This window comes from Argentina silus, assembly GCF_951799395.1.
Source record: "Argentina silus genome assembly, chromosome: 14".
NCBI classification, from domain to species: Eukaryota; Metazoa; Chordata; class Actinopteri; order Argentiniformes; family Argentinidae; genus Argentina; species Argentina silus.
Window position 1 is genome coordinate 4,508,249 of NC_139668.1, and position 22,877 is coordinate 4,531,125.

At 47.9% G+C, this 22,877-nt stretch overlaps 1 protein-coding gene across 1 annotated transcript; it reads left to right on the top strand.

Annotated features, from left to right (window-relative positions):
- Positions 1-2,748: 2,748 nt before the first annotated feature.
- efna1a (ephrin-A1a) lies at positions 2,749-16,983 on the top strand. The gene is made up of 5 exons (XM_083684594.1): positions 2,749-3,065; positions 14,851-15,146; positions 15,839-15,904; positions 16,032-16,157; positions 16,318-16,983. Exons 1-5 carry the CDS (start codon positions 2,968-2,970, stop codon positions 16,440-16,442), a joined length of 711 nt encoding a protein of 236 aa, XP_083540720.1. The 5' UTR covers positions 2,749-2,967; the 3' UTR covers positions 16,443-16,983.
- The last annotated feature ends 5,894 nt before the right edge of the window (positions 16,984-22,877 follow it).

Genomic DNA, 22,877 nt, shown 5'->3' on the forward strand with positions numbered 1-22,877 from the left:
GTAATGCATGGAATGGCTAGAATGAGGAAGTATATCATCCTCATTCCAGCCTTTCCATGCATTACAATGAGGCCATCCTCCAATTTCTACCTCCACCAGCCTCCCCTGGAGGAGAATAATCAGAGCATTGAAGAACCATGGTGTGTTCACACGTATGTGTCTACCCTTGACTAAGCCTTGTGTCTATGTGTGTGTGTGTGCGTGTGCGTGTGCGTGTGCGCGTGTGCGTGTGCGTGTGTGTGTGCCCGCCTGCCTGCCTACGCACGTGCCTGCGAGCTCGTGTGCTTGCGTACTTGCTTGCGTGCGTACACGCGTTTGTGTGAGAGAGACAGAGAGAAAGCAGCCCTACTGTAGCTTGTCCTGTTCATCTCTCAGCTCACACCTAAGTGTCGGAGGGTAGGAGGAAGGCTCTCATGTGTGCTGCGACGATGTTTTGACACGAGTGCTTACGACTTAGAAGTCTTGCCAGGGCAATATCGTTCCCTGTTGCGATGCAAAATACAATTATGTTGACAGTAGAATCTCTCTCTGTCTCTCTTACTTTCTCTCTCATCTCCCCTCAGAAATAAACAAAGACCAAAGACACAATGGCATGCTGAATAATTTATCCAAATGGATGAAAGTGTGTGATGGGATTCATGAATACTAAACGTTAGATATCTTTAACCTATTCAGTGTTGAACAGCACACAACAATCAAGTGCCTCTGTGTAGTCATGTGGCTTTGTGTGTTGGGCTTAAGGGCTAATTTCATTGGTAAAGTTAGTGTGAATTTCAGTCAGGGGAGGCTGGTGGAGGTAGAAATCGGAGGACGGGCTCATCGCCATGCATGGAATGGAATGAGGAATGGTGTCACACACGTGTTTGACACCATTCTTCACATGTGTGTTTGACACCATTCTTCATTCCATTCCATGCATGGCGATGAGCCCGTCCTCCAATTTCTACCTCCACCAGCTTCCACTGATTTCAGTTGAATGTGAATATTGCCTACTTATATACTGTATTGTATCAAACTTTATAGGCCTACCAGATCAATGGAGGCTGGTGGAGGTAGAAATCGAAGGACGGGCTCATGGTAATGCATGGAACGGAATCAGGAATGGTATCAAACCTCAGATTTCTACCTCCACCAACCTGTACCAGGTTGAATCGGGTAACTTTGAAATACTGTCTATATAATCTATGTTGCCAGGTAACCTACATTATACTGTGTTGCACTGTGTTATGTCAGAGGTTTAGTGTGTGTGTGTGTGTGTGTGTGTGTGTGTGTGTGTGTGTGTGTGCGTGTGTGAGCCAGTCCTTCCGAGCTATGAGCCCTTCTAGGGGTTAGATAATAGATAATTAGATAATTTGGCTATGATGTCTCATTTAAAGTTGACTGCTGTCTTTGGTAAACCCTTTCAAAGAGATGGTATCTTGTGCCATGCAGAAATAGGGCGGGTCTTATCAAGCACCACTTCTGTGGAGGAGCCTCTGCCTGTTGCATTGGGTTATATCAGAGGTTTAGTCCTATTTCACCTGGGCGTTTGTGTGCGTGTGCGTGCGTGCGAATGTTAGAGGGTCAGTGATAGATTCAACTTTTAAGACTAACCTCAAGGCCCACCTTTTCAGAGCTGCATATGGTGAAGCAATTTAGCAATGAAGCAATTTAGCAACTCCCCCTCCCCACTGTCTTTCCCTATTCCCCATGTCGAGATGATTGTGTAGACATATGCTTTTATTGATGTTATGTGTTTGTTCATTAGTTTTTTTTGTATATGATGTAGCAGGTGAGGCTGGTGGAGGTAGACATCGGAGGACGGGCTCATTGTAATGCATAGAACAGAATGAGGAACGGTATCAAACACCTGTGAGGAATGGGATCAAACCAGCATGTTTGACATCATTCCCTATTCCATTCCATGTGTTATAATGAGCCCGTCCTCCAATTTCTACCTCCACTGATTCTACCTCACCTTTGGTCAAAATGCACTTTACATTTACATTTACATTTATGGCATGCAGCAGACGCCTTTAAAACTTTAAAACTAAACAATCATGAAACTTGACATATCTCTGTGTTCTGTTGGCTGTCGGTGTTCTGCTCCAGCTGAATGCAATATAGGTTATGTAAGCTTCACCATGGTGGAGGGTAAACTCAGCTTTAATATCTACATTTCCATTCAAGTGTTTACCCACCTATCCAGTGTTCACACATCACTACACCCGTGGTCCAGAGGGAAATGAGAATCCACTAAAAACATTTTCATCAAAATTTAAAGCAAATATTAGATTTAAGCCACTGAAGGTTATTGATGAATGCCAATGCAGTGGTTATGATTAAACGCTGCGTTGCGTCACTTCCCTGACAGTGGGTGCTTCTTTTCGTGGAAAACAGGAACACGAACACATGTATGAATCGATAAAAGTCCATTCAATAGAACCCGTGCATGAGATCTGAGAAGTCATATATCAATATATAGAATTCCATGACGATAAACGGTATACTGTTATCCTAATGGACTTTATCGATTCATACACGAAATGCTTTTTCCACGAAAGAAGCCCCCAATGTTGATGGACTTACTTAAAACATTCCTCACCTCAAACTGGCACCGTAGAGGGCGTTCCTACTGCTGATAATAGAAAAGTAGGAGGAGAAATCTCTGCTTTTCTCTCCCCATTGGCTCGTCCTCATAGATGGTGAGGCTGAAGGATAGTAGGCGTTCCACAAAACTGTCCGTCGCGCAAAGTGGTCCTCATTCACAACGGACTGCTCTTGGGACGCACAACTCCCTGTGTTTTCATCCTAATTGTTTTCGCATTTTTTTACTTTCAGTTTCAACGTGATCGCTTCCATACACACACTTTTTCTAGTGACTCGTCCACTTCTACACGGACGCGTAGCTCTTTTCCGAAGTTGCATTTGTCCCTGCACTCACCTGGGGTTTCTCTACTGCACACATCGACTCCGCTCGGCTCCACAATGGATGTGATCTGGAGTTTGTGCGTTGTTGCGAGTGTCTGCGCCTGGTTCGCGTCTGCGGAGAGGCACAGCGTCTTTTGGAATAGCACGAATTCAAAGTAAGTTATTTGGAATTATTTTTTGGTATTTAATATATTTGTCTTTATTTTCATGCCAGTCATTTATATATCTCAGTCTCAACCGTAAAGAATTGTAACTATTTTGCACACAACAAATTGTTTACAACGTATCGGCATGCTTTCTGAAATGATCCTACTGGTTTTATTGTTGCGCGTATTGTTGTGGGCTAATATGGAGTAGGTATCTTTTCCAAACCTGTTAATGGGCGGGCTGTGAATGGTAAACGGTGTTGTGATGCATATGCATAGTCTACATATTCAACTGGTTACATTACTCTGATGGAGATGCAAGTGGCCGCTGTTGTCATGATAATCATGAAAAAGTGCAGTTAGAGTTTCTTCATTCTCTGGCGGCAAAAACTACCCGAGGGGTAAATGTAGCCTATTATTCCACCGTTTCCTGTAATTCCTCGTATAACCTGGTAAACTATAATCTGTATAAATCCGTATTGTAATCTGTTTTAACCTGCGCGTAGTGAATCAGTGACGCCCGGAGTAGTTATGTCACGAGTCGGATACTACTGATAACCCGTTACTCTACTTCAGAGGACGGATGCCGTGGGTTTGTTTACTACCTCCTTCCTGTAAACAAAGACGGCAACCTACAAGTTATACCGCTCGAATTGGTTTGGCGTATAAATCAACTTGTTTTTACACTAAATGTGTCTCTACAGCAATTTGACCCCATGTTAGATTCATTCAGCAGATCAACAGACGTTGTTGTTTATGTTGCACTTAATGTGTTCACTATCAATCAACACGAGGTGACTGTGGTGCGATCCTGGTGGAACAGTGGAATATTTTAGTGTTTGTTTAAAGGCTTGAGTCTGTCAGTGTGATGTTGAAATATGCTGTTGCAATATCCGCCCACTCTGATTGTGTGTGTGTGTATGACTATGAATGTCTCTTATCCATGTTCATTGGGAAGTCACTATCTCTCTTAAATCACCTCTATCTCTTAAGTCATGTGGCGTGAGAGAGAGATGAGTGATCCAGGTGTGGACGTGAGCAGTAAGGCTGGAGGACAGAGAGAGAGGGGGAAAGAAAGAAAGAAAGAGAGAGAGAGGAGGAGGTAACCAGAAGCCTGCCCGGTGGGTCAGGCTGTGGGAGAGAGATGGATTGCTTCGGAAGGAGAAATTGGAGATGAAATTGTTAGGGCTAGGGGCCATTCTGAATAAGTGGACGACAATTACGAGTTATGGTTGATGATGGCGGGGTGAGGAGTTTTGGGGGAATGGGATGTGTTGGGGAGGGGTGAGATTTAGACACACACACACAGACTCTGGCACAAAATCACTCCATCACACACAAACACACACACACACACACACAGACTCTGGCACAAAAACCCACTCCATCACACACACACACACACACTTAATCACAGTCACACAAACTGGTGGACACAGACACTCCATCAATCAAAGCTAGGCGTAGATTCTCTCTTATGCGAACACATGTCCCATCTTGTACACAAACACACACAGATCCTCAAATTCCCATTGGTTAAACTCAGTCTCCCCTTGCGGTTGGACTAAATGTCCCAGAGACATAGACATACAAGTTCTCATTCTGCTGTTCCAATCATTAGACCGTTCCATTCTCCATGACAACCACAGCACCCATTATTCTCAGACTGCGTCTTCTCAGAAACCTACTTGTCATAATCACGTTTGTCATCTCCATCATCATAATCTCAGGGTTCTTAAAAAATCGGAATGACGTTGCCGTCCCCAGATGTGGGCTTTAAATCACTGTGAGGTCACAGCAGCAGGAACAACAGCGATCATTTGGTCATATAAACCTCGTAATCCTCCACACTTGCTATTTTTACTGGATATATTCTGCGCTAAATCTCTCCCTCCTGGCTGAACTTAATCCCACGTTTCGCAGAAATAAAGGAGGGTTTGGGAAGGAGATGTTCTTTCATTACATCGGCTATCCTCCTACCAACCTGTCTTTGATGTAGTTGATGTGTCTCTCCCCTCTCCTGTTGGTTGGCCATTATAATCCTCTACAAACAGTTTCTATGGCCTTGATTAGAAAGATATCGCTAATCCAATTGATTTCAGATTGATCATCTCTGTCAGTGGGGGAGAACCTAATTACCACGTCTGTCTGCTCGCCTGCAGCACAAAGCAACGCGTGTCAATCAAATCAAACACAATCGGCAATAAATCACAGTAAAGTACTAAATACAATGAATAATACAGTCAATCAACATAAGTGTAGCAATGTGGTGGAAGATATACAGATACATATTATATAGTGTGTGTGTGTGTGTGTGTGTGTCAGTTACAGATGCTCTACACATTGGTGTGTGTGTGTGTGTGTGTGTGCCTGCCTTGTGGCATGTTGATTCCAAGGTCGTGGCTGCCTGTGAGCGAACCACCGCTGTGTTTTAGTGCCAGAGGAGATCTGTTTCTGACAGCCTGCTCTGTTGGCTCTGTTGTTGGTGTGTGTTGGGGTAGGTGTGTGGGTGTGTGTCTGTCCTGCCTCTATGTCTCAGTCTGCAAGCTTGCATCTGATTAAAACCAGCTTAATCACTCATACTGGTTCCCAGAAGTTGCTTTACCAGTAAGCCGTGTGTGTGCGCGCTTCTGACTGTCGGTGTGTGTGTGTGTGTGTTTGCGCGGGCCTGTGTGTGTGTGTGTGTGTGTGCGTGCGCCCCCCTGTGTCTGTGTGTGCGTACGTGTGTGTGTGTGTGCACTCCCCCTGTGTGTGTGTGTGTGTGTGAGCGTGTGCGTGTGCACTCCCCCTGTGTGTGTGTGTGTGTGTGTGTGTGTGTGTGTGTGTGTGTGTGTGTGTGTGTGTGTGTGTGTGCGTGTGCACTCCCCCTGTGTGTGTGTGTGTGTGTGTGTACGTGTCTCTGCTGAGGGAGTGTCTGCCGTGCGTTCCAGGCTCCAGCTCTAAATCACACACTGACTCACCCCGCTCACACACACATTAACCCTGGCTCCCAGACCCACACACAGGGCCACACAGCTCTGACTGATGCTCACATTGTCTGCTGCTCGTACTCCATAACCCCGACGTGAAGCAATCACACACTCATTCATTCAGCTGGCTCTTACCAACTCTCTCCCTTTCATTCTTGCCCTCTTTATTTTTCTCCTTTCTGCCAGAGCATGAGTAAACCTCCCTCCGTCCCTCCTTCTCTGTACCTGTCTCTCCCTCTCTCCGCTGTCCCCCCCCTGCCAGGGTTTGGCTGCGTTCCTTGATTAAGCTGGTTCACTGACAGAAAGTTCAGCCTGCGTGTTTGTTAACTCTTTCTTGCCCTCCCCCCCCCAACCCCGCTCTCTCTCGCTGTGTTTCTCTCTGTCTCTCTCTCTCTCTGTCTCTCTCTGTCTCTCTCTCTCTCTCTCTCTCTCTCTGTCTCTCTCTGTCTCTCTCTCTGGCGCTAGACGGGTGCAGTCATTCATTTACACCTCATCCACGAGACGATCACACTCCTCATTCCATACCGTATTATCAAGATAATCGCGTTTTCTCGTCACACATTTTTAATCCAATTTTCAGCTATTTAAATGTAATGTGTCTTCCCACCTAATGTTTTTAGGTTGTTTTTTGTTTAGAACCACCCAAATGCGCCCCCCCCCCACACACACACACACACACAATAAGTATATTACTATGGGTATATTTCGCTCAATTAAAAAGCCATTTTTTCTGGCACAATCGCTCCAAATGGGATTATTTTCTCTGGTGTTTCACCCCGTTTGAAGGATTCGGAGGGTATTATCCGGCCAAATTGGCTGTTTTTTGTGAACTCCTTCCCATACAAATTGGGGAATTCTCTTCACAGAGTGGCGGAGAACAAAATGCTAACGGGTGCGACCGATTGGGGGTCGGAGGTCACATGGTGATGAAGTGGCGCGGGCCTCTATCGGTCTGTCAGTCATCCCGCCGTGGCGGTGGTCCCTGAATGCCAGCCACCCCTCAGGCCTCCCGTCTTCACACGGCCCGGGGGTCCGCCTCGCCGACACTTTCATTCTTCCTCCTGTCTCTCTCTCTCTCTCTCCCCCCCCCTCCCTCCCTTGCTACCTTTTATCTCCACTTTACATGCTGCACCCTTTCAGTCTATTATTTCCTCTCCTACTCTCTCTCTCTCTCTTGGAGAGGGGGAAGGAGGGAAGAATGGGTTTTTTATTATATCAGGTCTTGGCACCGGTAGCAATTCGTCACCATTCGGCACTTTCCCCTCTTTTTTTCCTCCTTCTTTCTTTCTTTTCTCTCCCTCCAGCCTTCCCCCCTCTCCCTTCAGCCAGCCACCAAGAGTCTTTCAATGACCTCTGTTCTCCATTCTGTTCCCTCGTTCCACTTGTCTCTGTGATTCTCTCCTTCTCTTTTTTTTTTTTTTTTTTTCATGAGGAGATGGAAGTGGTAGAGCCTGTCTGAGAAAGAGGGAGAGGGAGGGAGAGGGGGGGAGAGGGTTGGGCAGTCCCGTCTCCTACTGTCAATAAATGGAGTGATATATCGTTCAAGTAATCTAAACTTTATCTCTTTTTTCTTCTCTTCATTTCCAAGAAGAAGTGCAGCTCATCCTCTAATCCCTGCCCCGAGGCTTCCCCCTCTTTTACTCCCCCGTCTATCAAGTCATTTCCTCACTCTGTCTATCCTTCACTCGTTCTCTCTTTCCCCCCCTCTCTCTCTCTCTCTCCACCCCTCCCCCCCTCCACACACCCATAATCTGCTCTTCTAATCTCTGTCCAGTGAATTGAATCAGAGAAAAACACACTGAGATTGAGGACTAGTCGTCGTAATCTGTCGCCCATAGACGCCGGTGATCACTACTAGTATTAAGGCGTCTAGATTTATTAAACGCAAATCATCTGTACGCAGAATTTCCGTCGACGACTATATCGGCGTGTGTTTTTTTCCCCTCCTATAATCTCCCTTGTTTTCATTCCTGTCTGCGAACAGAATGTTGTGTTTTATTGGGTACAGGAGATAGCGAATCAGGCCAAAGTTCGCCGTCACGGCAGCGTCGCAGGAGTGTGTGTGTGTGTGTGTGTGTGTGTGTGTGTGTGCGTGTGTGTTTCCCCCCGCGAGGGTGACCTTCCTGGCTACCACTTTTCCCGGGAAAACGGCACTTCCTGCCTACACAATAAACAATAGCGGTTCTCACACACTCGCACACGCGAGAATGACAAACCCAACTCCTTCACCCTGTCCTCTGACTGTTAGAGACACGCCAGGAGGGTTGATTACATTCTCCTAGGTTCATATGAGGCATTAACATATGTAGCCCCCCCCCCCCCCCCCCCCACACACACACACCCCTCCACACACACACACACACCTTTTCTTGGGATAATTTCCACCCTAATCAACCCTATGGGTGTTGTTGTGGCCCCCTTGTCTGTCTGGCCTCTTCCTTCCTTCCTCCCCTCAATCTACGCGCCAGGCCTCCTCCTCCTCCTCCTCCTCCTCTATCACGCTGCCCCGCAATAATTGTCCACGTTGTGTTATGACCCTTCAGCACCAAGGATGAAAGACTCTGGTTAATAGACGATAAACTACTAATATGACAAACTACAGAGAGAGTGTGAGTGTGAGTGCGGACTTGTTTAGCTACATAGCCGTGTGTGTGTGTGTGTGTGTGTGTGTGTGTGTGTGTGTGTGTGTGTGTGTGCGCGCTGGACTGCAGGGGTAGAATATTGACTCTGGAAAATGAGTCATTCTGCTTGTGTTATAGTGTAAATAAGTCTCATTGTGTGTGGTTTTGTTTCTTGTGTTTGTTTGTCCTGTTTGTGAAATGACTGGGGTTGTTGACGTGTTCCCAGAAGAAGTGGCATGCACCTCGACTTATCTACGACCTTCGCTCCCCTCTGCTCCACTGACTATCGCCCCCTAGGGGTCAGAGGTGTAAAAAAACTAAAAAACTCTCAATGGAACATCGAAAACGTCAACCGAACCGTCGTGTTGTAAGTCATTTCTAAACAAAGGGCCACGTTCACAGAACACAGTAATACACTCTCTGTGGAGTTGATGAGACGCCACAAGGCTCCACTGCGTACGGACAAACAAAAAACGATGAAAAAAAAAAACAGGTTTATCTGGCGGAAATCAATACAGAACATCGATTTTTCCCGGCGTGGAGATATTAGCCTCCTGGGGAATGTGATGTCAGCCTTGACCTTTACAGCGCAGACTCTTTCTAGAAGTAGTAATGACTCCGGGGGGCTTCTGTTGGCAGTTGGAAAGAGCACACATATTCATCTCAGTCCTCTCTTCACGGAAATGAGCCAATTAATTTCGCTCCGTGCCTGATCTGGAATGAGGTTGTTGTTGTTATTTTGGAAGGGAAGGAGTTAAGATATTTGGGTAATGATGCTGTCAGAATGAACAATGTTCAGACCAACAAAGGTAGGCGGACAGAAGAGAAAGAAGTGTTTGTGTGTGTGTGTATGTGTGTGTCATCAGACCGACAAAGGTAGACCGACAGAAAGAGTAAGGTGTGTGTGTGTGCGCGCATGATCGATCAGACCAACAAAGGTAGACCGAGAGAAAGAATAATAAGTGTGTGTGGTTGTGTGTGTGGTTGTGTGTGTGTGTGCGCGTGTGCGTGTCTTTCTCTGACAGAAAGACAAAGGGGGGAGATTGATGACAAAACACACAAGAGCGAAGAAAGGACTGGCCTCGGAATATGATGTTAACAGGGAGGGGCTGAGAGACTCGGATCACACTTGTTTCTATAGCAACTACATACCCACGCTGAAGCGAATTACCCTTCACAAACGGCGGGTCACAAAAACTCACATAGTTGGCATTCCAACAAGACAGGTTTTCATTGGCTCAGCAGGTCTGAGGGGGCGGGGGAGGGGCTCCAATAGGCTTATTGAGTGTTGAACGATGGATGAAAGACAGACAGAGAGAGGGAGGGGAGGCCTGACAGAGATGGATGGATGGAGGGATGGATTGATGGATTGATGGACAGAACGAAAGAAGAGAATTTGGCTACGTGGAAACAAGCTTAGACAGTGTTGCGTTTCAGAGTAGCTCTCTCTCTCTTTCTCCCTCCCTCCCTCCCTCTCTCTTTCTACATCTCTCTCACGCTCCTCAGTTCGAAGGTCTCTTAACTGTTTCTCATTTTACAGATGATAAATTCACAAAGAAATAAAATACGACCTCTGTTCCATGTCTTTCACCGCTCCTCTCCAACACCTCTCACTTTCTCCCTCTCCCTTCATGGTCCTGCACACACACACACGCGCACACACACACACACACACACACTGTTACTCAATGCTGCTCAGTCCGGCTCTTTTTGAAGTCCTAAAGTCTGGGCTAATACCCCTCTCTGTGCTGAACAATGGACGCAGGGCCCCACCCTGCCCCTCCCCCCCTCTCTCTCCCACCCTGTCCCCCCCCCCCCCCCCCCCCCCCTCTCTCTCTCTCCTCTCTGGCTCTCTCTCTCTCTCTCCCTCTCTTTCCCTCTCTCTCTGGGCCCTGGTGTCCCACCTCTAAGCCCCTGTATTAGGCAGGGTCTGGTGCCGCTGAATGGGCCCGGGCTCAGCCGCTGCTCCACCCGATAATCCGGACCTCGGACCAGGCACCCCCCCCCCCCCCCCCCCCAGCATTCCTATCCACTCATCCGGAGTCCCCACCAGTCACCTCTTAGGCTGTATTAGTGTGGCATTAGAACCCATCCTAACCCCGGTGGAACGAAATGGAATATCTGAGGCCCGGCTGGTGGTGTTGGGGGGGCCAGGGACCGCCCGAGGGACCCGGGCTCAGACAGGAGGAGAATCGGGTCTAAACCCAGCAGACAGAGTGGAGGGGAGGGATGACTGTAAAGGGGCTATGGTTGTAAAGAAACGATCTTAGCGCCAACGCAGGCGCTGTCGGTGGGCAATATGGCGACGGCGCTTAGGATGGGGGGGGGCGTGGAGAGTGTGTGAGCTGATGTGATTCTAAATGGACCGACATCGATCCTTCAAGCAGTCGATTCTTCTCGCACACAATTTCCATTTCCAGGCACTTTTTAAAAATTTAAATGCACAGGAGCACTTTAAGTGGTGTGTGTGTGTGTGTGTGTGTGTGTGTGTGTGTGTGTGTGTGTGTGTGTGTGTGTGTGTGTGTGTTGGAGGTGCTGACTCGGCGATTGTCCGACCTTTGATCCCAGTGAGCCCCCCCCCTCCCTAAGAGGTCTGACATTCCACAGAGTGCAGAGATGAAGGCAGGGAGATGGATGGATGGATGGATAGATAGAGGGAGGGGGGGGGGGGGGTAGAGGTGAAGAAGAAAGCAAAACTCTGGCCACAGAGATTAAAGAACAGAGATTAGCCCTCTGCCCCCGAAGAAGCTCTAATGAATCAGCAATTGACTCTGAGAGGAAGGTGCTCTAGCTGTCTGGAGTCTATTTCTCACGAGACAACACACACACACAGACACACTCCCGTTGCGCAGACACACACACACACACACACACACACACACACTTGATGTTCACTGGCTGTCTGCTATCTTCAATATTCATTATCCCCCCCTCTTGTTCATCACAACACACAAACAGACACCCAGATTCCTCACTGCAGACCCAATACACACACACACACACACACACTCAGGAACACACACACACACACACTAGCATAGTTGCATATCTGTCATAGTTCCACAAATCATCCCTAAGTGGAGAATGTGGAGCCCCTCCCCAGAGTTATTTCTGCTCCGGCCCCTAAACCATCACAGACATCACTACGACACATCCCTATACACACACACATAGGAGGGAGGGAGAGGGAGATGGGGGGGGGGTGTGTCTGTCAGAGTGAGGTTTGACATAGTTGTCAATTTTTCCACACAGACAGTGATCAGCTCAAGAGCCCCCCAGGATCATTACACCTTTTACTATTAATAAAGACCCTCCCTGGGTGGGTGTGTGTTCAGCCTCAATAATTTGGGTAAGTGAGTTATCCCATCAGAGGAGGAGCCCGGGTGTGAATAGCACGTCTGTATGAAACGCTCACATTGATGAAGTAACTGTAACACTCTCTCACACACACACACACACACACTCATCAAAAGCCATTCTCAGCTCAAGCCCTCTGACCCCCCACCCCCCCAGTCCCAGCCTAAGGGCGGTAATTACCCCCCTCCAGGGTGACTTTAATACCCTTTTTGTGTTTTAATTGCCCTCCCACCACCCCCCCCCCCCCGCCCTTCCCCCTTTTGATGAACACATTGGGACCATACCACAAACAGCTTACAATCAGAATCTGTGTGTGTGTGTGTGTGTGTGTGTGTGTGTGTGTGTGTGTGTGACAGTTGTACAGAAGTGAATGCAGCTCATTAGTGGAGGGGAACAGTTGCTCTTTTAAGCGCCCCAGCACTGCCACTGTCACAGAGTTGTTCATCTGGCCGCCTGCATTGAGAGAAAGCAGTGGAGCGCGCAGGGGAGGGAGGGGGGAGGGAAGAGGGGGGTTGTGTGGTGCCGGAGGGGGGAGGGGGAAGGGGGGGGGGGGGAACAGGAGTCAGGGCCTGGAGTTTGGAGCCACTGCGTCTGTCCTTTTAAACCAGAGGGTGTCCCCCCCCCCCCAGCCCCCTCCGGCCCCACGGCAACAAACAACAACACGAGCTAACGAGCGGCAGCCCCCCCCCCCGACCCCCCCTCGACTCTTTCCGCACTTTGATCGTTTGTTACACATATGGACCTTGTCATACATACACACACACACACACACACAAACTCCCCCCCCAGACAGGAAAGAAACACACTCCAAATGTCACTTGTTGCATTTATGGGTATTCATAAGGACAAGCAGGAATTCTTTCTGGGACCAAAAGAAATGTAAAAATTTGCCCCAGAGCCAAAACGGCTCAGATACAGGCTTTCATTGGCAGATGTGTCAATACCTACAGAAGCCCTCTGAGGAGGACTAGGGGGTGGAAGTGGGGGTCGATAACACACACACACACACACACACACACACACATGTACATGCACATGCACATAGGCATACACACACAGAAACACCCACAGAAAGACACACACACACATACACACACACACTAGCTGGCTTTGTGAGTTTGCTGAAAAGGGCTGAGATCTGCACATGTATTCATTGCAAAAGCAATAAAACTCTATCTTAGACACACACACTGTGGGCGCGTGTTGTGAATACATGGAGGCCAGGAGTGATCCTGCACTGACTGCCTCCTGGTGATGTGAACGGAGGAACCGGGTAAATGGATAAGCACAGCTTGGGTAACTGAACACTGGCTGAGGGGGAGTGTGTGTGTGTGTGTGTGTGTGTGTGTGTGGGGCGTCGCTAGCGGCTACTGTTCCAGGTTGGTGATGGATGGGCCAGGCTGAGACGGCAGCTCTCACTGGGAGCCCCCACAACCCCCCCCCCCCCTCCCCCTCACCCCAACAGAGGAATCGCTCAATCACATTTGGGGGGGGGGGGGGGCGCGAGACCGAGACCCACCCCCTCCTGTTGATCACCCCCCGAGAGATGAATGCATGTCTGCCGTTGAGGAAAGAACGAGAAGAAATGGGAAGAAAAGGAGGTAGAGATCGATAAGAAGATAGAGAGAGATGATAGGAAGAAAGATGGATAGAGAGGGAGAAAGAGAGGGTGGATGTAGGGAGGGAGGGAGGGAGGGAGGAGGGGGGGGTGAGAGGGAGTATAGATGACTTATTGGGTGGAACGAGGACTGTTGTTGTTAAAAGGGTAGAAGGAGGGAGGGAGGGAGGGAGGGAGGGGAGGAGAGGCAGACAGTCTGACTGTCTCCGCTCTCTCTCTCTCTGTCTGTAATGAAAGGGGGCGTGTGTGAGGAGGCTGAGACAAACAGGGACTGGGCTCTCTCTCTCTCTGTGTGTGTGTGCGTGTGTGTGTGCGTGTGTGTGAGTGATTATGCACCCCCTTGTCTTGGCTGTGCTCAGCGAGCACTGCTGGTCGTCCATATTGATCCCCGGCCAGGCAGATGGGGGTCCAGCGGACGGCCGGTGTTCCTCTGTAAACACCTCCAGGTCCAGAGGGAGGCACCATCACTGTGGACTCAGAGCATAAACCCTCCAAACAGAGCCTCCCCCAACCTCACAAACCCTCTAACAGAGCCTCCCCCAACCTCACAAACCCTCTAACAGAGCCTCCCCCAACCTCACAAACCCTCTAACAGAGCCTCCCCAACCTCACAAACCCTCCAAATAGAGCCTCCCCCAACCTCACAAACCCTCCAAATAGAGCCTCCCCCAACCTCACAAACCCTCTAACAGAGCCTCCCCCAACCTCACAAACCCTCTAACAGAGCCTCCCCAACCTCCAAACAGAGCCTCCCCAACCTCACCAGCCTCCCCACTGCCTGCCTGCCTGCCTGCCTGCCTGCCTGCCTAGCTGGCTTGTCAGAGTCATCCATATTTATACACACATCCTCCTAGTCCCTGCTTTAGTTGACTCTGCTCATTGTGTTTTCCTCCCCTCGACTGCTGGAGAAGAAGAACACTCTCTCTCTCTCTCTCTCTCTCTCTCTCTATTTGTCTCTCTCTCTCTATTTGTCTCTGTCTCTCCCTGGCTATTCTCTCTCTCTCCCCTCCCTCCCTCCCTCCCTCCCTCCCATCTCGTTTAGTCTAGTCTCTGATTTCCCCGCTGAATCAGGACGTATCGAGACCCGGCCCACCGGTCGAAACTTAATCACAGAGTCGGTCGTTTGTATGTATCGCCATCGCCGTCGCTTATCAATCTGCACACCACTCTGACCCGACTCACCTCTCCCTCTCTCTCCCTCCCTCCCCCCCCCCCCTTCTCTCCCCCAGGTTCATGTGGGACGACTACACAGTGGAGGTCCGTCTCAACGACTATCTGGACATCGTGTGCCCCCACTACCCGCTGGGCGAGGTGGCTTCCCAGGACGCCGAGCGTTACGTCCTGTACATGGTGGAGAAGGAGGACTTCGCCGCCTGCCGGCCCCAGTCCTATGAGCAGATGCGCTGGGAGTGCGGGCACCCATTCGCCGCCCACGCCCCCGAGAAGTTTTCCGAGAAGTTCCAGCGTTTCACGCCCTTCACCCTGGGAAAGGAGTTCCGTCAGGGCGAGAGCTACTATTATATCTGTAAGTGTTAGTGTGTGTGTGTGTGTGTGTGTGTGTGTTAGTGTGTGTGTAGTATATAGAAAGGAGGAATGGCGTGCTCAACTCAAAAAATGCAAAAGACAAGAAAACACACACACATAGAAAGTGAACTCTTAAAGTGTGTGTGTGTGTGTGTGTGTGTGTGTGTGTGTGTGTGTGTGTGTGTGTGTGTGTGTGTGTGTGTGTGTGTGTGTGTGTGTGTGTGTGTGTGTGTGAGTGTGTGAAGCGGCCATCTAAAGTGTCTAAGATAAACCACAACCTTATGAACCTTGGTGAGGCCCCAGACAAAGCAAAAAGTTGGCCATTTTGAAGTTTAGCTACGTTAACATTCTGTTCAGTGGACGTCTGGCTTGCTCTTTCTATACGCAACAACACACACACACACACACACACACACACTGCACGCAGGCACGTAACCGGTGCCACGGTCACCCGGTGTCACAAGATGCCATGACACTGGCTGCAATTAGCCAAGCGGCGGGACACACTCCGCCTACACACAGATGGCCTGTGTGTGCGCGCGCACATGTGCTTGTGTGAGTGCGTGTGTGCGTATATGCGTGTCTTTGTGCCTGTGTGTATGTGTGTGCCTGGAGGTGGATTAAGGGCACACACGGGGAGGATAAGTGCATTAGTTAGTCTGTAATTAACACGTTCTTTCTTCCTCCCTGCAGCCAAGCCTCTGCACCACCACGGACAGGAGTGCCTCAGGCTGAGGGTGGACGTCGTCGCCGCTGACGGTGAGTTCGCCTTGGTGGTTGGGGGGGAGTAGTGCATCCACAGACTGCACTCCATCTGATTTGGTTAGCTCCAGGATGTCTGGCAGGGGAGATAAACGGTGTATGTGTTGTTTCCTCTCTCCTATAGGCTCCCAGGAGGCTAGGGTTGCAGCTGGAGGAGCTACTGCTGCGGCTGGGGGCGCCGGGGGGGCCGGGGGAGCTGGGGGGGCCGGGGGTGGAGGTGGAGCACACAACCCCAACACACTACCTGCAGGTACGTTCACAAAGTAGTCCTTCAGAATGGACACTGTCGATTAGAACGATCTTGATTTGACTTTCAGAGCTTGTGTGGTTCAGGGGGTTGGGTGGGTTAAGTTGTGGTTGGTTCATACGGTTCACTCACTAACGTTTCTTCTTCTGCTCTCTCCGTGTAGATGACCCTGTGGTGATGCTGCCCGACGTCCAGAAAAGTGTCAAAACCAGTTCTGCCGTGATGACATCGTCCCTCTCCCTCCTCTCTCTGCTGCTCCCGTTCGCGTTATTACTGTTGTTGCAGTGAGACTTCTCTGTATACTGAGAACTACAAATCCCATAGACTTTCAGGGACTACAAAGATGGAGGTGGTCTGAGGAGAACCGCTGGACCACAAAGACTCAAGTTCTCAAAGCCCAGTGCTGGTCATTAGGGACTGAGACATTTTTAAACCTTGTAAGTACGGATGCACAACGTGTGCGAAGTGAGACTTTGGTTGGAGTTTAGTGAGGAAGCATTGAGACTTCTCTCACTTTTTTAAAGACGTCAGTATTTTCTGAGGGAGGTTTTGTTCTCTTTGATGTAAGTATTTTTGGACTCCTCACCTTCAACAACGGGACCTTTTTTGGAAAAGGGACAAAGAAGAAATGAAGAAGAAAAAAATTGAAGGGGAAAAGACAAACTGGAATAGCAGAAGAACAATCACTATAAAGACGAAAGGACTTTCCTCATGTGGACAATTCCATTTGGACTTTTTATATTATAGATATGAGTTGGTATAAAATAAAAAATAAAAAACAGCATTTTAGTCTAAAAAAAATAAAATAAAAAAAAAAACACAAAAAAAACATCTCCAACGGTTTGAGCCAAAGATTACAGTAATCATCTCTCCGATCTGTACACTATTTCAACCGTGACTATTGTGTACTGTTTGTGGTATTGTAATGTATTGGTATTGAGTGGCACCAATGTCAGAGTAATTCTCTCAATGTAGCATCGACAACAGCAGGGGATGTGATCGCTTTTAATGTTCCTGTGCAGACTTGACCACCTGCTTCCCTAGCACGAATCACACTACCGCACAACAGACGCACACACTACAGACATGCACTGCAGACCAACTGACACTATAGACCACCACACAACAGACAAACACTACAGACCAACTCACACTACCGCACAACAATCACAACAGATAAACACTATAGACCAACTCACACTACCGCACAACAATCACAACAGATAAACACTATAGACCAACTCACACTAGAGATTAACTGACAAACAGACACTAAAGACCAACTGACATTATAGGCAAACTGACACTATTCAGTTGTACAGACTCTGACACCACAGACTGAAATCATAATACACACTTATAACACAAGGGGACTAGGGCCGTATACATACAGAGTTTGGCAAAACTGTTCTCCATCTTAGCACCAACTATCTCAAGACAATAACATTATAATGTGCATTCTCTTGGCACCAAACATTCCATGTCTATCCAGAATACAACTGTCATGGAATTTGTGGTGCCAACATAACATCCATGAGAACATGCAATATCAAAACGAGTTTGCCCAACTCAGTAATCTATGGCTCTGAGGGAGACATACTACATCGAATAGACATGTGTAATGTGTACATTCTCTGTGAAAAATAATTTATAGAAGTTTGCAGCTGAAAGACTTACTGTATATACTGTATGTTTAACAAATGTTCCTATGTTTACTGTTGGGGAAAACAGATCTTTCTCTGAGGAGAGAGAGAGTTGGCTTGAGAGGGAGAATGAGTGTTTCAGCATGAGAGAGTGAGACAGTGAAAGAGAGAGTGTGTGGGAGAGAGAGAGAGAGAGAGAGGTAAAACAATGTGTTAATCTGCCAAAAGCGAACACTGATAATGTTGTGTGTAGCAGTGAGAGAGGCTGGCCTTCTCTGTTCGTCCTGTCATGACCACGTGTTCCTTTCAACCTGACTACCGTTTAAACCTGACTACCGTTTAAACCTGACTAGCTTAAGACCCATGACTTACCATAGTACTCACCAGTGCAGTGTTCCATCCAGCCTCGCTGCGGAAATCGGTTTAGCTAAAAGATCTCAATTTGATTCAAAACAGTGTGACCAATAGGATATAATGGATATCGTTTTTGAATTTGAGTATGGATATAATTTCCAATTTGCATACTGTATGTCTTGCCCAGGGCTCCCTTGAGAAAGAGATTCATATTTCAATGGGATTCAATTTGAAATAATTGAAATTGGATCAGAATATAATGTATCTATGAAAATATGGAAGCAGAGGTGTTTGGAAAATACTGCTCTGGTGAGAATATACACCAGGGGAGGCTGGTGGAGGTAGAAATCGGAGGACAGGCTCATTGTAATATGCATAGAAAGGAATGAGGAATGGTATTGATACTGCTTATTCTATTCCATGCATTACAATGAGCCTGTCCTTCGATTTCTACCTTCACCAGACTCCCCTGATACTCACACACATCACACACACACGACACGACACAGCACCACTAGCTGCCAAGCTCGACCTGACTTCACAAGGTGTTTGTGAATGACAGACACAACGGAATATGACTAACATTGAGTCAACCCTTTTTGTTCTCAGAATACGTTACATTATTTTGTACATGTGTAAGTAAAAATGTGTATTATATGTATATATAGAAGATTATATAAAGACCCATTTGATAAATATGATAAATGTGAAATTTCTCATGTGAAATAAAAAATGATATTTTTGGAAAACGAAAACACCTTCCTCAAATGATTTGTCTCTCCTCCCCATTTAAAAAAGAAAAAAAAAGGGAGGAAAAAAAAAAGACACATTTTCCCATTCCCACTCTGTGAACAGATTTATGACAGTGGAAAGATTCCCAGTTCAGCTCAATAAAAGGCAGCAGTAATGGTCTCTCATGTTTATATAGCAGCTACATACAGACATCCACACTAGTTTTTCCAAGGCCAGGATATGGGGGTCACATGACAGGAAGAGACGACAATAGAAAGAGAGCTGTGTATGTCATCAACAATGGCTGTGTCCTTTTGGCAGAGAGGGCTAAACACACAGGTGGGATCCCTCCCTTGTCTTTCTTTAGTATGGCAGACCTCCTCCCCCTCTCCTATCCTTACTTCTGTCATACTCCCCTCTACGCTGTCCCATAGTTGCCCTCTCCTGTTTTGATATCTATCCATTGTTCTCCTCCTCTCTCCCTCTCTTCCCCTATCTCTCTCTCTCTTCCCCCCCGCCCCCCTCTCTCTCTCTTTCCCCTTCTCCCTCTATCTCCCCTCTCTCTCTCCCTCTATCTCCCCTCTCTCTCCCTCTATCCCCCCTCTCTCTCCCCCTCTCTCTCCCTCTCTTCCCAGAGGAGGCTTTACGCCTGTGACAGCTAAAACAGCTGTGGCACCAAAGTGTGGAGCCACATCACTCCCCTGTGTTCTCAAAGTGATTGTCATAAATTAGCGCCGACAGACACAAACCCTTGACCGTTTGACCCCGCGGAGAGAGACAGCCGCAACATAATGGCGGCTCGTAGAGGAGGACTATTCCTTCTGTTTACTCACTCGCTCCTCAGGGCCGTGGTCCCCTGACGTGAGGACACTTGAAGACCGACCAGGAACAAGTGTAGGACTTTATCGCCATAGTAAATGTTTAGGGGTCAGTCTAGCAAGCCAACGGATCCACACACACGGAGTAGAGAAAAGAATCTCCTGAGAACGTGCCTTTCACAGAAGAGCAGTCAGGGAATTGTGGTTTAGTGTTTAGTCACAGAACATATGATGGGGCGCTCAGTGGCGTAGCACACTAAGACGCATACCATATCATCGCATGGTCCCTGGTTCGATTCTGGCCATCGACATATCCTGCATGTCATCCCTCCTCTCTCTCCCATCCTTCCTGTCAATCTCTACTATCTCTATCCCAATAAAGCAGAAATGCCCTAAAAATATATATTTAAAAATGCACTCTGCACACTGTGTGCTGTACTGTACGTGCTCTTGAGTGAGTTTAATAAAAACGTTTGGACCCGTAGGGCTTCAACAGGTCTCTCTCCGAGAATATACAAACATATAAAAAGACAGATGTTAAAGACCGAAAACTGTTTTAAGTGAGAAGTTACGGCTTGTCAAAAGCCGCAAAAGACAGGTAATTCATGTTCGCCAATCTGGCAGGTTTCTTAGGATTCATAGCTTCTCGAAGCGATGTCTGACGCAGACCGCCCAATATAGGGGTGTAGCCCAGTGACATGATAATACTTGCAACCCATCATGAAAGCGAGAAACACATTCAATCAACATACAACGGGAGGTCACAAGGAATGATCCGAAATCACGTTGTGTGTTTAAGAGACGTGAATGTTGTTGTACATGCTGTACTAGTCTGGTTATGTTGTACATGCTGTACTAGTCTGGTTATGTTGCACAACATAATCTAGATCAGTAGTATCAACACTCGTAGTATTTTCGATCAGTAGTATCAACGCTAGTAGTATTCTCATGCCATTGAGCTGACGCTTTTATCTACAGCAACTTACATTGCAGTGAGTGCATACATTTTTCAGTATATATGGTCCCAGCGGGAAGTGAACCCACAACCTAAGCGTTGTTAGCGCCATGCTCTACCGACTGAGCCACAGAGGACAGTAGTATTCTAGATCAGTAGTATCAACACTAGTAGTATTCTAGATCAGTAGTTTCAACACCAGTAGTATTCTAGATCAGTAGTTTCAACACCAGTAGTATTCTAGATCAGTAGTTTCAACACCAGTAGTATTCTAGATCAGTAGTATCAACACCAGTAGTATTCGAGATCAGTAGTATCAACACTAGTAGTATTCTAGATCCATTGTAGGAGTTGACCTCAACTTAACTGAACCAGAATGGCATGAATAACCTAAGAACAGGCCCATGGCCAGAGAGACACAGCAAGAGCACCACATTTTGGAGGACAAGTTGCGTTGGTTTGGCACAGCCAGCAGGTCTAGCTCAGTGTCTCTGGCCTGAGTCACTGGATCAGCAGCAGGACACGGGGTGGGTCACCGCCAGCCTACTGCAGCTAGCAGCAACGTTAACCCCATCAGAGAGAGACAGAGAGAGAGAGAGAGAGAGAGAGAGAGAGAGAGAGAGAGACCTTTCTGATCCGCATCCCATTGACTTGGTCAAAACCTCACCTTAACACTAACATTACCCAAACCCTTAACCATCACCCAAACCATAACCGCATACACAAACGTTTAACCCTAACCCTAAGCCTATTTAATATAACCATTTTTGATCCAACTCGGAAATTCAACATGGGTTTTGCTGGTCAGTCACATCCCCTTCGATGGTCATCCATCAGAGAAGAATAGCAATCACACTACGGGGTAAAGCTGAGCTGGACTGAGCTAGCGCTTGGTTATGGCACCCACCCTCGGCAGCTGCTGTAACAGTGCTGGAAATGAAGGACAATGTGGAGAAACAATATAGCCAACGTTAGCTGAGCTAACCCATCAGAAGATATGAGGAGGATAGCTCCACTAGGCAGGAGTTTGGACAGCCTTGCCTTGGGGAGGTTATCTGATGTTGTTGTTGGTATCTATCTGTAGCATTTGTAACCTGTGTAGGCGGATTCTGCGGGGGTGGGGGTGGGGGTGGGAGTGGGAGTGGGAGTGGTGGAGAGCTAGCTTTCACAGCGTTAGCGAGTGTAGCGGTTTTGGAACAGTGTGAGAACAATAGGCTGACCTCTGGATGACTTTTTAATCTCAATTCACTTCATTTTTTTTTTTTATTAAGTACTTTATGAGGTAGTGTGGGCAAATTAACATGCAGATTAACCATTTCCTGGCTGATGAATGAATAAATTAATGAAATGTATTTGTCAATTTTGACTCTAAACAGGATGACAGACAGACAGAGAGAGAGACAGAGAGAGAGAGAGACAGACAGAGAGAGAGAGAGAGAGAGACAGACAGACAGAGAGACAGACAGAGAGACAGACAGACAGACATAGGGAGAGAGAGAGAGACAGAGAGCGACAGAGAGAGAAAAATAAAGGCTGAGAGAGAGACAGAGACAGAGAGAGAGTGCAGCTAGGTCAACGGTCCCAGTAGGGGCTGATGGGTAGGAAGACACCCTGGTCACTGTCAGCACAGGCAGCACCACAGTGCCGTCAGGCTTCCCCTCCAATCAGGAGGGACGTCCTGGCCCCCTGCCACCAAGAGTCAGGGTGTGGTCCCCTCTTCCCAGAAAACCTCCTGTCACACGCTCTCGCCTCATTGGCTCTGGCCCATGACTCTGCCAACCAGGGTCTATCTATCTTGCTGTTTTTCCAGCCTCTGGCTCTTTTTTTTCCTCTTCTCTATCTCTATTTGTCTTTTCTCCCTCCCTCGCTTCTATTTCAGGATTGTTCTGGTCACCCCTCGCTTTTCCTCGTTTCCTTGGTCCTTGTTTCCTCGTTCCTATCTCTCCCAGGGGAGGCTAGTGGAGATAGAAACCGGAGGACAGGCTCATGGTCATGCATGGAACGGAATGAGGAATGGTGTTCAATACCCCTCTCCCTCCCTCCGCCAGCCTCCACTGATCTCTCCGTCTTCCTATCTCTCTGACTGACTGACTGACTGACTGACTCCGTCGTCTCCCTGTCTTTATGGTTTGAGGTTGGCACTGTGAAATGTGGAGGTGGGTGGAGAAAAGCTTCACTGTATGACAGCATGAAAACATATCATTTCTCCTGGTCTTGTCAT